The sequence below is a fragment of the Idiotropiscis lumnitzeri genome, chromosome 9 (assembly GCF_059441095.1).
Source record: "Idiotropiscis lumnitzeri isolate Australia: NSW breed Sydney's pygmy pipehorse chromosome 9, RoL_Ilum_1.0, whole genome shotgun sequence".
Classification (NCBI taxonomy): Eukaryota; Metazoa; Chordata; class Actinopteri; order Syngnathiformes; family Syngnathidae; genus Idiotropiscis; species Idiotropiscis lumnitzeri.
In genome coordinates, this window is record NC_142399.1 from 5,035,295 (window position 1) to 5,050,746 (window position 15,452).

The 15,452-nt window shown below is 42.8% G+C and overlaps 3 protein-coding genes across 7 annotated transcripts in view; 1 reads left to right on the plus strand and 2 right to left on the minus strand.

Annotated features, from left to right (window-relative positions):
• dlg5a (discs, large homolog 5a (Drosophila)) overlaps positions 1 to 2,591 on the minus strand; it is a 40,780-nt gene extending 38,189 nt beyond the window's left edge. For all 3 annotated transcript variants that reach the window (XM_088304490.1, XM_088304491.1, XM_088304489.1), the window contains exon 1: positions 1,796 to 2,591. In XM_088304490.1, the coding sequence (XP_088160616.1) occupies positions 1,796 to 2,102 (307 nt within the window). In that variant the 5' untranslated portion in view covers positions 2,103 to 2,591. The remainder of the gene's footprint in view (positions 1 to 1,795) is intronic.
• A 3,546-nt stretch (positions 2,592 to 6,137) lies between these two features.
• LOC148329951 (annexin A4-like) overlaps positions 6,138 to 15,452 on the minus strand; it is a 38,218-nt gene continuing 28,903 nt past the window's right edge. Inside the window, exons 2-16 of one of the 2 annotated variants that reach the window (XM_088305272.1) lie at positions 12,796 to 12,948; positions 11,226 to 11,516; positions 10,785 to 10,867; positions 9,951 to 10,298; positions 9,784 to 9,871; positions 8,827 to 8,921; positions 8,419 to 8,532; positions 8,243 to 8,333; positions 7,876 to 7,955; positions 7,730 to 7,786; positions 7,552 to 7,645; positions 7,233 to 7,328; positions 6,805 to 6,863; positions 6,376 to 6,498; positions 6,138 to 6,267 (exon numbers count right to left, since the gene is read on the minus strand). In XM_088305272.1, the coding sequence (XP_088161398.1) occupies positions 6,208 to 6,267; positions 6,376 to 6,498; positions 6,805 to 6,863; positions 7,233 to 7,328; positions 7,552 to 7,645; positions 7,730 to 7,786; positions 7,876 to 7,955; positions 8,243 to 8,333; positions 8,419 to 8,532; positions 8,827 to 8,921; positions 9,784 to 9,871; positions 9,951 to 10,298; positions 10,785 to 10,867; positions 11,226 to 11,514 (1,677 nt within the window). In that variant the 5' untranslated portion in view covers positions 11,515 to 11,516; positions 12,796 to 12,948 and the 3' untranslated portion in view covers positions 6,138 to 6,207. The remainder of the gene's footprint in view (positions 6,268 to 6,375; positions 6,499 to 6,804; positions 6,864 to 7,232; positions 7,329 to 7,551; positions 7,646 to 7,729; positions 7,787 to 7,875; positions 7,956 to 8,242; positions 8,334 to 8,418; positions 8,533 to 8,826; positions 8,922 to 9,783; positions 9,872 to 9,950; positions 10,299 to 10,784; positions 10,868 to 11,225; positions 11,517 to 12,795; positions 12,949 to 15,452) is intronic. The other variant, XM_088305273.1, reaches the window with a different exon arrangement.
• zcchc24 (zinc finger, CCHC domain containing 24) overlaps positions 13,840 to 15,452 on the plus strand; it is a 40,640-nt gene continuing 39,027 nt past the window's right edge. Inside the window, exon 1 of one of the 2 annotated variants that reach the window (XM_088305275.1) lies at positions 13,840 to 14,337. In XM_088305275.1, coding sequence (XP_088161401.1) covers positions 14,095 to 14,337 — 243 coding nt within the window. In that variant the 5' untranslated portion in view covers positions 13,840 to 14,094. The remainder of the gene's footprint in view (positions 14,338 to 15,452) is intronic. The other variant, XM_088305274.1, reaches the window with a different exon arrangement.

Sequence of the window (15,452 nt, forward strand, 5' to 3'; positions counted from 1 at the left end):
TGTCTGAGGCACGACGACAGACGAAACCTGGATTTATTGCGGCGATGAAGGTAAATCTGGTTGACGCTCGCAAAAGCGCGCACACGCGACCGATGCATGTGTGCTGGTCGACGTGGTACAGCGGTACACCCGTTGTCATGGAAACAAGTCAGGCGACCTAATGCACCGTGACCGCGGCACGCCACCGACGGCTAACTTGATGCTGATGTTGCTGAACTGATGCTGTGAATCGCACACACACGGAGGGGATGTCGCTTGTCAACCAAGACTCCTTTCACATATTTCCAACGGCCTTACCTGTGATACAAGACAATTCCTTTTAGACTGTACATAATCCTACACGGACAGTACATTTATATGTGGCAGGGCAAACAAGACAAACAACCACTCATATCAAATGAACACACATATATTCAAGCCTATCGGCACGTTTTGGAGACCTGGACAAAACCCATGCTAACACAGGGCGAACACCACACCGTGATTCCAACGCAACTACAACTACCGTGGAACCACAAACGTAATTCTATGCCCGCCTTGTCTACCTAAGGGCTGCAGAAGGCAGACTAATTGGATATAGTCAGTATTGTTATATTTGTCTACATGTGTTGCATCACCATTTGTGTTGAAATATCGGGTGCCTCAAGGGTACATGCATTTCCTATTGTGTTCTCGCATTTGCATTAAGTTAGAGGACTAAAAGCTAAGTTATGTGTTTGTTTTACAGACACAATGTGTAATTCTGTTCGTTTTATGTTGAGTTTGAAAGTAAATTTCAACTGGGAGGGGCATTAATCAGTGTGCGGCTGACAACATTGACTCCATGGACTGTGACGTGAACAGAACGCAGTTAATCAAAGTGCGCTGACGGACTAACAAGGTAGTAGCAGTAAATAAAATAAAATGTTATTCAGGAGGGGGTTGTATAAAAGTGTGTTCCCCAGACAGCAGGTAGCATTTTTTCAAAACAGCCTTTTCTTGCCAACATCGCCCTTAGAATGTTTCGGAACGGTACGCTCATTTTCGTGTTTGTGCAATTACGTGTGATGATGCGAGCGCGCTACATCCGAGGACCGAGGAGAACACGCACATAAAGGTGAAGTCAAGTCAAAAAAATGCCTTCATAAGAACGTTCTACAGTCCGCCACTCGTCTAAACACAGTATTCTGATTCATTTTGCGTTTGGAAAAATTAAGTAAAATCCACCCATTTTTATCCATCTCAAGAGGCTGCCAGTTTGCCTTGTACTGCAATTTGCCGTCGAATGAAAATGACATCACAGTGCCTAAGGGCTCAAGCAATGACCTTCATGGCTCACCTGTTTTCTGGGTTTGGTCACGTGACATTCAGAAGCTGTGCAAGGCAAAGGCAAAAGAGCAGTATCCTGAGATGGATATAATGAGTGGATTTTGCTGCTTAATTCATATTCCACAAATCCAATATTAATCAGAATACTGAGGTTACACTTGTGGGTGCACAAAGAACGTTTTAGAGTTAAAAAGATTGTTTAACTTGATTTCCCCTTCAAACGCTTGGCTTTCTATGTGTCAGGTCTCTCGCATTAAAGATCATTATGCATGTACCAGGCCTTACGGAAAACTTGTGGCAAGATTTGGTGGCCCACATAGAATGACATAGAGGGCCGAACAGGGCCCGGGGCTTCATGTTTGACACCTGGCAGACTGCACACTGGAATGCAAATGCATTTAAATTTTGCAAGTAAATCAGTCGCCCATGCTTTGCTCCAGTTGTTACTGTAGAAGACCACTAAGGTCCACAAGGGAGTGCTTCCTACCGGTGTTGTGGTCCACGGGTCCGCCGCCGTTGTTACCACCGAAGAGGGCAGCGTGGAGGTCGGGGTACGCCTTCTCCAGGGCCACGCACAGGTCCAGGAAATGGTCGCTCTCCTTGCTCGTCAGCATCTTCAGCAGCAGCTCCACTTTCTCCGCGCTGGACGAGCAGTTCTGGTCCAGCTCGAAGCGGTCGAGTTGGCTGAGAGCGCCCGAGACGACGAGAAGCTCGATGACTCGGTCGGCGTCCGTGATGGACTCCACTAAGTTCTGGTGGCACTGGTCGAGCAACTCTTTGTGCTTTGGCTCCATTGCTACGCGCGGTGGTAGTTGCCCCCCCCCCCCCCACCCACCGCCAACCCTCCTCCTTAGCTTGCCCAAAGCTAACGCGCTGGAATATCCGTAAGCGATCAAAAGTACCGAGAGATTGTGGAACTTAAGTTAGTTCGCCGGAGCCCGAGCGGCATCTGGAGAGCAATGTTTATAGCATAGTAGTGGGAAAGGCACAAGGAGCCATATTGGTTGCCCGGGGCTGTTGACTGCACGAAACAGCAATACATTGTCCCATCTTACTCGCGTGTGGCGATTCACGTCGTCTTCCGCCTCCTTTCCGAGTACCGACACATTTTTTTGTCTCCTTCTTTCGCTTCGCGGGAAGCATTCAACGCGCCCTCGGACGACTCAAATGCTGGGGAAGGAGGAGGGAAAGGAAGAAGAAAAAAAAAGTCATGGAACTCCGCCGCTGAGCCTCTGCTCCACTGTATCCTCCGCCATGTCTGGGCAACTCAGCAGCTGCTGTCCGCTGTCAATCAACCCACCGTCCAATGCCCGTATATGGTGAAAGAGGCGGAGCTAAATGAAATCACGCCTGTTTCTTCAATGGGCGTGAACGTGACCTCACGTTACGTCGGAATAAATTTAAAAAAATGACGATAGAGTAGCATGTTTTAGATTTACAATAGATGCTGCATTTGATCGCGTAAAATTTAATGTTTTTTTTTAAATTGGTGCATTTATCTTCATTGAGGTACTTAGTAATTAAATATATTGATATAAATAAATATTTTAACGGTAATTACTTCTACTGTACTGACAAAACCAGCAGAAACACCACACTGACTAAGTTAAAATAACATTCGTTATAAATGGAAACAACATTACATGATGGTTACAAACATCTTAATGAGATCATACCTAAATTTTTCACGATTGATTAAATTCCCGCAAAAGACTGGTGAAGTCATAAGTACAAATAAACAGTAGTTAATACATCATAACTTCATATCCACAAATATTCATATAAAAAGGTATATAAGGTTAAAAAGTGTATTTATGATGAATTAATTTATTAAATCTAATGGAAAGACTAAGTAGGAGATGACATAAAAACATATAATATCCATTTGTCAGTCTATCTGTACAGCCATCTGTCCATCAATCCATCCATATATCAGTCTACCTGTCTATCTATCACATACTATCAAGTGTAACCATCTGAAAGATTGGTTGGACTCATTTGCATAAGACACTAAACAATGTTTGATCACTTGCGTCTATATTCAACATTTTGAAGTGTAATATGTGCAGATAAAAAAAAAAAAAAACGAATATTCCATGCTTACATAATGATGCTGCTGTAGCCACAGGCGTATGCGCCGTGTACCATATCCATTCAAGCTGCAACACTGCAACCGATTTACCCGTGTGTGCATGTGTGTGTGTAGGCTTTTAAAAGCTACACGAGCACTGACAAATGATATTAGCATTTGTAAAATCCAACAAGAAGATGATGGATGCCGTCCGCTCTCAAGATCGTTGGCACAGAAGCAGCCGTCTGCAGGCGTTTACCTCTCTCAAAGCGTGACCTTATTCATGCATGCACTGAATCTCATTGTGACATCTCCAATTCCCTTCCTCTCCTACTCACCACCCTCCCTCCTCTCAGTCTGCCATGTTGGCTCCACACACAGCCTGTGCGATATGCTCCCCTCTTTAGATGAAAAATTAATAAGGATTCATTCATATCGAAGGGAAGCAGGTCCCCGCTGCAGACACTCGTGTCTGGAGCTTTTTTTTTCTTTGAGGACAGAAAACAGACTAATGCCTTTCATATAGTATAACATTGTTTGTGTTGCATTTAGATGTTGATTCTTGGCCCTCTGATGGTTGACAGATCTTGTTCAACAGATTTTGTGATCAGACAGCTCAGACGAGTGAAGAAAATAGCAGTGGAGTGGAACCCTAAAAGTGTAACACAATATCGCCTGTAACCATCGGTGACTTCCAAGTTGTTCTAATTCTAACCATCCAAAGCCGCTGGCAGGCAACCGGGGCAATTGCCGACATGATGTTACAGTGCGTAGTTAATGTTCTACGATGGGAGTTTAACTATTTTTAAGAGAGTCATAATATTACTGACACGATGACAATCGCTGTCCTTCAAGCATCACACCTACACGAATGCATATATTATGCTGAGGTTGTTCGCTGGTGAATTAGATGAGACATCAAATTAAACAACCAAGTTTTTTTTTTTTTTAATTAGGCGTAAAGTACACTCGCTTCATTTTGATACCTGCAACAGATGGGCAGCAACTGATCATAATAATGAAATGATTAAACGGGCAGAACCAAGTCATCGCCGTGAAAACTGACAATTATGACGGATTATTATCTCAGCATGGAGATGCCATAAAGTCATCCAATTTGAGCAAGACGTGAAGGGGGAAAGGGCTTCTCAGAGACATGCTGGATTTGTTTAACATGACCCAAACCGTTTATGGACGCCATTAACTTCCCCCTCCCTCCACATGATTATTGATTGTACTGTAGCCAGCTGAGTGCACCACAAAGTGTGCTGGACAGCATTTTAAGTGAGGCTAACTGAACTTGATTGGGTGCAGCCACACAAGCCCCGAGGAAACCACGAGTTTACTTAAATGGTCATTTTGAATTATTTTACAAGTGAGAAGAAGTGGATGGCATGTCTTCCTCACAGTTCTGAGGTTCAAAACCGAGACACGGCCTTCCTGTGTGGAGTTTGTATGTTCTCCCTGTCCCTGTGATGAATGGGGAGTAAATGAGTGAAGGAAAAAAAAAAAAAAAAAAAAAAAAAAAAATCATCGTAGGTTCACTGTAGACTTAAAAAAATAGCCCACGGACGTGAATGTGAGTGTTAATGCTGAGGTGTAAACTGCCGATTGCCCATGTCAACAGAAGAAGGAAGTAGCTCACCCTAATGGGGACAAGCGCTCGAACAAATGGATATGACGTCAAAATAATTTACATAACAGGAATCAGATGTAGCCACGATCTTCTGTGAGGAACGTACTGAGAATGACTTCAGTGTTTTGCTGCCCTCTGCTGGCAAAAAGAGTTAACAAGACAAGAATGGAGGGAATGCATAAAAAAAAGAGAAGTTAAAAATTGTTTGTGTCTATGTAGCATTACCTACATGTTAGAAGATAAATGGTGAAAATCTGTCGACTGAAAACTATGTAGTACTTAACGAGGGCGCTTTAGTGCTAAACTGTTTTTTCACTATTTATTTTTTTGGATGGCATGGCTTACATCCCAAATGTTAAAAAGGTTCAATATTTGCAACTGGTTCAAGCTACGGACAATGCAAATTTGATATGAACCCGAACGATAGCCAGTTAGCAACCTGAAGCTCACGCTGATACAAGCGTGATTGTTACGGGGAGATATGGTTGTGTGTGGTGTGTGCTGAATTGTCGTTCTCAAGTAAACACAACTTAGCTATTTTTTTTCTGTTGTTAAAATATTTAAGTTCAATTTAGTATTTTGAGTGGAAAGAATTTGAGGAGCCAGAAAGCAGTCAATTGTCAGTGTTTATTTTATGGGACTTGTGAATATAAAATTCCAGGCTAATGCGTGAACTAGAGTGGTTCACGGTCACGTGCTTCGAAACCATAAAGCACGACGACGACAAGGGAAAATATCAGAGTAGACTTCCAATAGAGATTACATGGCAAGGCGTGTTATGTTGCGGCACTTGTGCATTTGGATTCAGCATTGTTGAACATGATTAAATGTTTTGACACATGAATCAGAAAGAACATACCTGCTCATAAAGGCACATCGACAACTGGCGCACGGCTGCAGCAGCAATTGGGGAGCCAATACAATCACAATAAATGATCCAACAATATACTATTTAAAAATATAAAACCTTTTCTAATATGTCATGCATTGGGAACTCTAACGTTTAACTCACATATTTAGCATGTAAAAAATATAAAAGCTTTTTTGTGCACTTTGTATTGCTAGGTTGCCATGTGAGGCTACAATAGGGTAAACATACGAACACACTGTCATGGCATGCATTTTTGCAGATTGCTTTGACAATATAACGCCAAAATGGATTACTATTGAAGGCACGTGAAATGTGATTGCTTCAGTCATTGCCACCACACAGCTTGAGAAGGAGCTTCTTGTAGTCTCCTGATGTGTCGCCCTGTGGAGAGATGGAAAAATACTCATGTCCAATACCGACGCTTTGCCTTTCATTTATCCAAATGGTTGCCCAGTCAATTAGCCAAACAAGCTCAGCGCTAATACTTACAGAGATGTCCGTGTACAGCGACTTGCCATAGTTTTTCACATATTCCTTGCGGATATCCAGCATGTCGACCTCAGAACGGGACACCATGATTCGGATGAGAGTGGTGTCTTTAGTACCAGCCCCCTAAGCGCACACACACAAAAACACACATAATGAGAAGGACTAAAATAGTCCATTTTCCGTTTATGCAGATGAAGTGCAGACTAGTCGACTAGTTGAATTTACAACTCCACAATTTCGATTAGAGTTTGATGTGATTCGCAACTAGTCGCCGTTTTATTTTTATTTTTTTTTGCTTAAGGACCAAACAAGTGTGCTGAAAATATACAAGCCTACTGAAAAATTAGCAAAGACATCATGGACTACTCGACATCGACTCGACTTTCATCACATTAGCGGCTAAATGTGTACATGCAGAATGAGTCTCACCTTCATGGCCTTGTAAAGACGCTCAGCAAAGTAGGCTGATGTATTCTTAATACATTTGACTGGAAGAGAGAACAGAACACAAAATACTTGTCATTTGTTAGCAACAGAACAAGATTTATCGTTATAAGATAAATATGTAGCACCTTTAGAACTATTTATACTGTAACAAAACTGTCAAATGTATTTGTGAAAATTGTAAAATAACTGGACTGACACAAATGAAACACTTTAAATAGGTTACAGTATTATAACCAGGATGGGAAGCAAAAAAAAAAAAAAAAAAAGACAGGGCATTAATCATGCGGAAAATATTGCACACATGAATGCAGCAAACGTGACTCATGTCATTAACCGGTTATGTCAAACTAGTTTTCGTTCTGAACACAATGTGGCACAGTAATTTCATTTGAATTTTTTTCCCTCCTTACCCACAGCCAACATGCCACTCTCCAAGTCTCCTGACATCTCCCTACTGATGCTCTTCTCGATATCCCGGCCACACATCTTCTGGTACTCCATAAAAACTGCATGAAGCACAAAAAAAATTAAAATGAGAGAGGAAATGGTATGAAAATGATCACCGCTATTATCACAATATTGCTCAAACAATAATAAACAAAATAGAAAATATCAAGACGAGAACCAGTAAAATCACAGTCGACTCTCAGAGACACCCCCCAAAAAAATGGTAGTAATAATAATCATTACAAAGTTAAAAATGACATATTTATTTATTTTAGTGGCTACCTGTCTTGAGATGGATTTTGCTCCTGGCACATAGGATGGCGTTAAATTTGGACTCGTCAGTGCCCAGCTTGTTTTCTCCAGCAGCGTACAAGGCCTAAGAAGAGAACAGCAAACAAAAAAACATAAATGATGATTAAAAAGATCAAATGAATATGAATTTGTTTCATTTAGACTTCACCTGAGCATCTTGCTTGGCCAGTGAGACGTCGACATTTGGTCTTTCATCACGATTACCCTACAGGGAAGGTGGCGAAAAGAAAAGACTCGATGTGGACTCCCTGTAGTTGCCGACAAATATTTTAGTAAGTTTTGTTGTTGTTGTACCTGTGCGAGAGAAATCAGGAGTCGACGGAAGTGTCCTGAGGTGTCACTGCTGATGGCGTCCTCCATCGACTTCTTGTATTCTAAATTGAGGGGGAAAATGTCGCTTGAAAATATGTCCGTTTTAGTAGTCCTAATATGCAAGCGGGCAAATCTATCAAAAATAAATACAGCAAAACCAAATGTTGCCACATTTGATCAATTTTGGAAGTGTCTGAGTTTCCGCTTTAGGAGAGGATAAAATCAGATTATTTCAAGGAAGTATAACTCCAGTTTTCCGCTCTTGTGAACACGTACAAAGCTGGATGCCACCGATCTTATCAATGAAACTCCGCACGAGGTGATTAGTAACGAACTTGAAGCGCCTCACCTGTTTTGTAAATACGGGCTATTTCCTTGATTTCGGCGTTGGAACGAGACGACAGGATCTCTATCAGACAGGCTTCGTCGGTTCCAGCGCCCTGCAGGGATCGCGCAGCACGTTTGAATCGCATCCATTTTGTTCTCATCAGGAATAATATTTATTATTCGGTGCGAATGTTTTACCTTGATGGCACTATGGATCTCAGAGGCGTCAAACGTAGCCGGGCTCTTCAACGTGGCCATGACCAGCTTCCTAAAGTCGCCCGACAGTTCAGAGTGGAGATCCTTAATCAGATCCTTAAAAATGGAAACAGGCTTGGAATAACTCAAGTATTACATCAATTACTCGAGCTATTAAAAACAAACTATAATGAGCTCTCAACGTTTGTCCTTCAATTTTGCGGGCAGCAGCTGTCGTCTGCTCGTCAACGCAGGCTATGCGACGCTTGACTCTCTATATGAGAACGCCGTTTAAACGCCATGACTATTTTAAAAACTGTGGATTTTCTCATTATAGAAAGAGGCAGCCGTGAAGTGAGCTTACTAAAAGAGAGTGTTAAGAATAAGCATGGACAGAACAGGATGGTTTACCTTCCCATAGGAGGTCTTGTAGGCACGGAGCAGAGGAACACGCTGCTTGTTGGAGCGACTCCCCAGCAAGTCGATGATGGCCTGCTCATCAGTTCCTGCGCACACACAATGCACTTGAACTAACATCGCTGATATGAATTAATAAATAATTGCATGCTTCATGAAAAGTGTTTCTAAACACATAAATGAGTCATAAGACTCCTTTTATATCGCTTGTAAAAGTGAGGAAAAGAGTAGACCTGGAAATGTTCTGCCATTCAGAGGCAGTAAAAGAGTTGTAAAAAAAAAATGGAATTTTAGACAAAAGAGCAAATTTTCACAAATAGGGTTTTATTTTCGTAGATAGTGCACATACACTCAGCGTATTTAGGTTCCCCACTTGTCTTAAAGGCTCGTTTTCTGTTTTCAATTTCCAAGTTTTAAACGACAAACGGGAAAAGGCCCATTCCGGTTCAGTGGAGGCGGCAACACTGCCTCCTAGCGGACGCAGGAGGGATGGCCATTCTACATACGTGAGTATCTGAGACCAGCTTGAGTATCTTGAAACTGCTTGACGTTTGTGTCAAAAATAAATAAGCTGTCCACTAACGCATGGTCGACAATTCTGACGCATTATTGAATATTTAGAATATAAATGATAAATAATATAATAAATAATAATAAATGAAAAGTCATGATAAAAGCATACACATTAAAAACACATGAAAATTGGACACACATTTGTTGAGCTAAAAATTGCGGGTGGTTGCCAGCAACAATTGCTTTCGATAAAATGTCAGCGCCTATCCCAAGACCATAGACGAACGAGCCTTATGAACAGGTGGCGTCCCAAATCTGTTATGACACTCTTTGCATATTGAAATACCAGGAAAATGATTGAGCGTGGGTTTGACCAGGACAAAGCAGCTTCACAAACAGATCCAGGTGAAACAAAATGAAGCGCTGTCAGTCACTCACCAAAGCCCTTCATGGCCTTCCTCAGGACTTCCACATCTTTGAGAGGGTCCGCTCCAGGAAAGTCCTTGATTGTCCCTCGGAAGCCTTTCTGCAATGACATCCAATCCAACAAATATCAAACGTGCCCAACATTTGATGATAAATCGTCTTTCAAACGTGATTCTTACACTAACAGGCGGGGCCATTGGCATGGCTCCGCCTCCGTAGGCTTGCATTGGTGGATTTGGAGAGGGGACCTTTGGGTACCCTGGCATAGGTGCAGGTGCTGCGCCATACCCGCTGGGGTTGGGAGATGGTGCACGAGGGTAGCCGGGCATAGGCTGGCCTGGGTAGCCCATCCCCGGGCCTTGAGGCATGGCTCCTCCTGGCTGTGGGTACAGGCCATATGACTGTTGGTTAGGGAAGGGGGCACCGTACCCGCCTGGTGGATAGACAGGCGGGTATCCCCCGGGGGCGTGGGCGTACATGAAGGGGTTTGGAGAAAAACACCCTACGCCTTGGCACATCTGGTTGGCCTGTAATTTGGAAAGATTGGCATTCCATAATATGGGCGGAGTTAAAGCTTTCTGGAGTCTATCGAATTGTTGTTTTTCTGATGCACAACAATATTTCAAACGTAAATGCTTTTGACATGCTACGCAGTGAAAGGGAAATTCTGACATCACAAATTAGACAAACAGGACAAAGAATGAGAAAAGAGAGAGGATTACAAGTGGCACGAAATGGGCAAGCTTTAAAGATATGGATGCTCATTTTAATGTCTTAAGGTTTTTCTTCTCATGCAAGAAAGCGAGAAAACTAAGCTGAGTGATGAGGAAAAAAAAAGCAATGCGCAGATTTTTTATACAAACTTCAAGAACTGACTTACCACAAAGTGTAAAGACGGCATAGCCCAGTTACGGATGTGAAACTCATTCTAACTGCAATACTCAATGCCTCATTACATACATTTAAAAATCGTTTTCAAGATGCAGGACCATTTCTGAATGAAGTCAACCTACCATGCCGGCATTGTATCCCGGGTTGGCCAGGTTGTCCACACCAATGGAGGGATATCCGCCAGCAGGCCCGCCTCCCCAGCTGCCTGCAGCACAAAACAAACATTCAACCGTTACCCGCATTGCATTGGCTTCCAAAATACCAAAGCATTAGGAATATTAAAATGGGACAAAGAACGGCGGAATGACTCCTCTCGCTGGAACTTTCCGCCTTGTCGACAAGTCGGTGACAGTGTTGAACTCAGAATGGGAGCACTGTAGAAGTGAGAAGCTACTTGTGTCGCTTAGCAACAACAGAGGTTTGTTTGCTTTGGGGAAGGGGGAAAACATGTCCGCCAGGCTACTTATATTAAAAAAATAAATAAAAAGAAAAACCAGGAAGAAGGAGAAGAAACACTTTTGGGGGGGGGGGCAGATGAGCACGGTTCCCCACGCTTGCCTTACCTGGTGGAGGTGCTGGTGGGTATCCTCCAGCATGGGGTGGGTAACCTCCTGCCTGGGGTGGGTAACCTCCTGCCTGGGGAGGGTAGCCGCCCGCTTGAGGTGGATAACCGCCCGCTTGAGGTGGATAACCGCCCGCTTGAGGAGGGTAGGCACCAGGTTGGGGTGGATATGCACCAGCCTGAGGTGGGTAGGCACCAGGCTGAGGAGGGTAGCCGCCTGCTTGGGGTGGGTAAGCACCAGCTTGTGGCGGGTATCCACCAGCTTGAGGAGGGTAGCCAGGGTAACTCATGGCTGCAAAGGAAAAACGCAAAACAGTGCATAGTGCAAGTGTATATTTCCCATCGTTTAAGTGATTCGATCAAGAATGTTAAAAATAACACCTCAAAATGGCCTGCACATTAAAGCCGTTTTTATGATGGAGGCAGTAGACTTGTATTTCTCATGAGAAATAATTGTTTCCAAATGCGAATAAATTGGAGTCGACCAGCATCCGGGAATAGAAATTTCCGAGTTTGTACGGCGTTGCAACTCCACCAGTTCCAGGACCAAATATTGGAACGAAACACAAAAACCAAACAGAGACACGACGCAACCTCTGGAGGGTACACTTGAAATACATTGACAGAGAAATGTGTACATTTTCTTTTCTTCTAAGACCACAAAGCACAAATTCATTTTCCTTCCTTTTAAACCCATCCCTAATTAAAACAACACAAAGTACAATTCATGACAAGACTTTTAGATTTCTTCTTTAAGCTTCCCCAAGGCTAGAAACAGAATTGTCAAATATACCACTTGAAAAAAATAATTCGGGGAGGGGTATTTCCCACCTTTAGGCATTTTTTTGGTATACTTTACTCATCTTATGTAATGGGACCTTTCATTGCAGCGTTTACCTTCTTTGTATAACACGCGAATTAAACTCGTATATGGTCTGCTTTTTACATGTATGACCTCGCTGGATTTACATGCACTAAAAGTGAGCGGTTACAAATAATACTTGACAGATCAGAACACTACAATGGTGTTTTAAAAAAAAAAAAAAAAAACAGCAGTGCTCTTATTAAGTAACTGCACTGACTTCCTTATTTGATGTTTCCTTTTTTATTGTATCTTGATGAGAGAGTCAACAAAATGACAAAGGCTGTTAAACACACAGTAGCTAAGACCAACAGTGGACTGCACTGTCCTGTCCTGTCCTGTCCTGTAGCTTAGCTCGACTGAGGTTTACTAGCCGACTCCTTGAACGGGCCAGTCCAACCTTGCTTCGAGCTAAAACAAATCACGGAACATTTGCCAAACTATATCGTAACTACGATATAAAAAAAGAAGACTGAGGCAAAAATAGTGCCTAGCCGAAGAACGTTTAAGTCGAGCTAAAGATAAACATGCAGTGGCCGAGATAGCGAGAGAGAAAAAAAAGAGAGAGAAGAAAAAAAAAAAAAAAGAGTAACGCTACACCACGAAACGCCTCCCAAAATAGGCGCTACGTCTCCACAGTTGACATGTCTTGAGGTATTTCGAAGATTTTGTCCGAAAATGAGCGTCCTTGTGAGAAATGGGAACTTACTTGGGCCTGTCGGACTTCTTCTTCCTGGTGCAATCGGGCTTCTGGTGAACGACGTTTGAGGCTTGCGGTGGGTGGGTCAATCGAGAATTTCCATCTTGAAGGAAGGACACGCCCACCAATGTATGTGTCACACTTGCGCGGCCCGTCACGTCGCTGTCAAAATTTGACAACGCCAAATAAAGTCAACAACGCATTTTTTTCCACTCACGGAACGCATACGTAATTGGCAATTAGACTGACTTAAAGCAATGACCCGTTGTTGCGCATAATGTTCCACGACGTGGTTTTTTTTTTTTTTACAGGACGGCACGTGTTTTTCTGAAACTACTTATGAAATCTAAACAGAAAATGACCCACATTTCGAAAACGAATCAAACTAAATTTGCCCACGTCATAAAAGTGTAAAATATTTCATTATTTATAATCATTATTAAACAAGTAACTGAATGATATGCATTTCAAAAAAAGCATTCATTTTTAGTTTAATGTATATGGTTTCACGATAATGTTGCAAAAATAAATTTGATTACTGTACTGTACTTTACAGAACATACAGCATTGTAATAATGATTAAATACGCCACAAGAGGGAGCCATTTTGAAGGCTTTCACGTCTGGCGGTCTTGCCGAGCCTGCCACCTGCAGGCTGATTCATTGGGTGTTAACTGGCAAGTAACTTCTGTCAAAAATCTACACGATCTATCATTTTTTTTCTTATTCCCCCCCCCATCTACATCTGGGACTGTATTTTGACAGAAAATTTGAAAAAAATAAACCTCCATGAGCAATTTAAAATCATGAAACTGAAAAACTATCTAATTATTTCTGACACCACTTTAAAAAAAAAAACAAGTACATTTGATGCAAACGCTCGTGTGATAAATGAATTTAGTGGTGGCAGAGGATTCTAGGAACAGATTTGGCCGACGACCCATTTGGTGCAAAACGCCGTTCATGAATATTCACGTGGCCAAGCGCTGATTGGCTCGCGTCCCCGACGACTCTCCACCGCCCTCATTCAATATTCAAAGCAGCTCTCCCGGCCCCACTGCAATAAAGGCAGATAGCGGACCATGGGGAGCAAGGGGAAAACTTTTTATACTGACATGTTAGCGCTATGACTTTTGACTAAGACTTAACTGGGGCCAGGCTCCGGGCGTGAGGAGCGTACAAGGGCTCTCTTTTTCCGGGATCAAGAAGGAGAACTCGACTTCTCGCGCCGAGGAAAAAAGCCACCAAGGAACGAGTTCCATTGAAAGTATCAGCGGTGGCAAGTCGAGTTCAGCCCTTTGGATTGAAGATGAGCTTATTGTCTGCCATAGACACGAGTGCCTCCGTGTACCAGCCTGCGCAACTCCTCAACTGGGTCTATCTCTCTTTGCAAGACCCCCACCACCAGACCAGCGCCTTTGACGCCTTCAGACCCGAACCCAACTCTTCCCACCCGGATCTCAACTTCAGCAAGAGTCCCGCCTCGGCCGACTTGAGCTCTTCCCTCAACTCCAACTATCTCAACAACTTCTTTCAGCTGCAGCGCAATGAGGTGACATTTATGTGTAATAATCTTTTTTTTTTTTTTGGGGGGGGGGGGGGGGGGGTGAGCGAGTGTGTTTCAAGTAACCAAGCTGGATGCATGCCTGTGCAGGGAATGTTAGCGCACGGACAGCAAGGACTATTCTGGTAGGATACACCCGCTGTGATCATTTTTATATGGAGCATGACTTCAGCCACCCTTCTGGGGGTGTTATTATGAAGTTTTAGCAACATTATCCGACTAGAAGTAGAATTTCTATGATAATTCAGTCACCCTCGTGCTAAAAAGTCCATGTATAAAATGAGCTACAGCTGACGATTTTGCATGCCTACTATTTAAAGTCGCAGATTTTTATTAGTGTGTATGACAAGTGTCAAGGAAGCCTTTAAAAGTCAGGGGTGGCGAATGAAAATGCTATACTAAATTGATTAAAAGAAAAGATACAAAGATGGGTCCAATGCGGGTTCAGTGTTCCTCTGAGGTTTTATGAGCTTGCATAATTGTACAGAGGGCCAAATTAACTGCCTTCAGGGGCCGTATATGGCACGTGGCCCATAGGTTGCCCACAAATGTCTTGATTCATTTGATCTGAGTCTCAACTAGGTCCAAGTTTCAAAAGATGAAACAGATCCCAATTAATTTGGTCTCCCGAAAACTGTGACACAACTTTCACTGTCCTTTTGCACAAATAAAACGTGACCTGAGACTCGGCCCGAAATAACTTGTATTAAGGCGAAATTAATTTGAACTAGTTTTAGACTTGGATAGGTCAGCTGAGCAGTCCACAGCAGTTTTTTTTTTTTACTTCTTCAAATAGACACGGTCGTGCAAACACAAAATCAACTCGTGTTTGCATATTGTCTATTTTTGAAGCGCTGTGTAATTTTAGGGACAAATATGACATTAATGTGTGCAGAGCCCAAACCTACTACAAACTCGGCTAAGGCACACTCGCTCGCTTATATTCCTCGTGTGTTTATTAAACTGCAGTTTTCACACTCAAAGTCGACGTGCTCGTGTTCTTTATTACGGTAATAGCTCCAGACGTCACTTAACATGAAACAGTCCTCGGAAGAATGGGTGTGCACACAAAGCATTACACGCAATTGTGTAATGCAATTCAA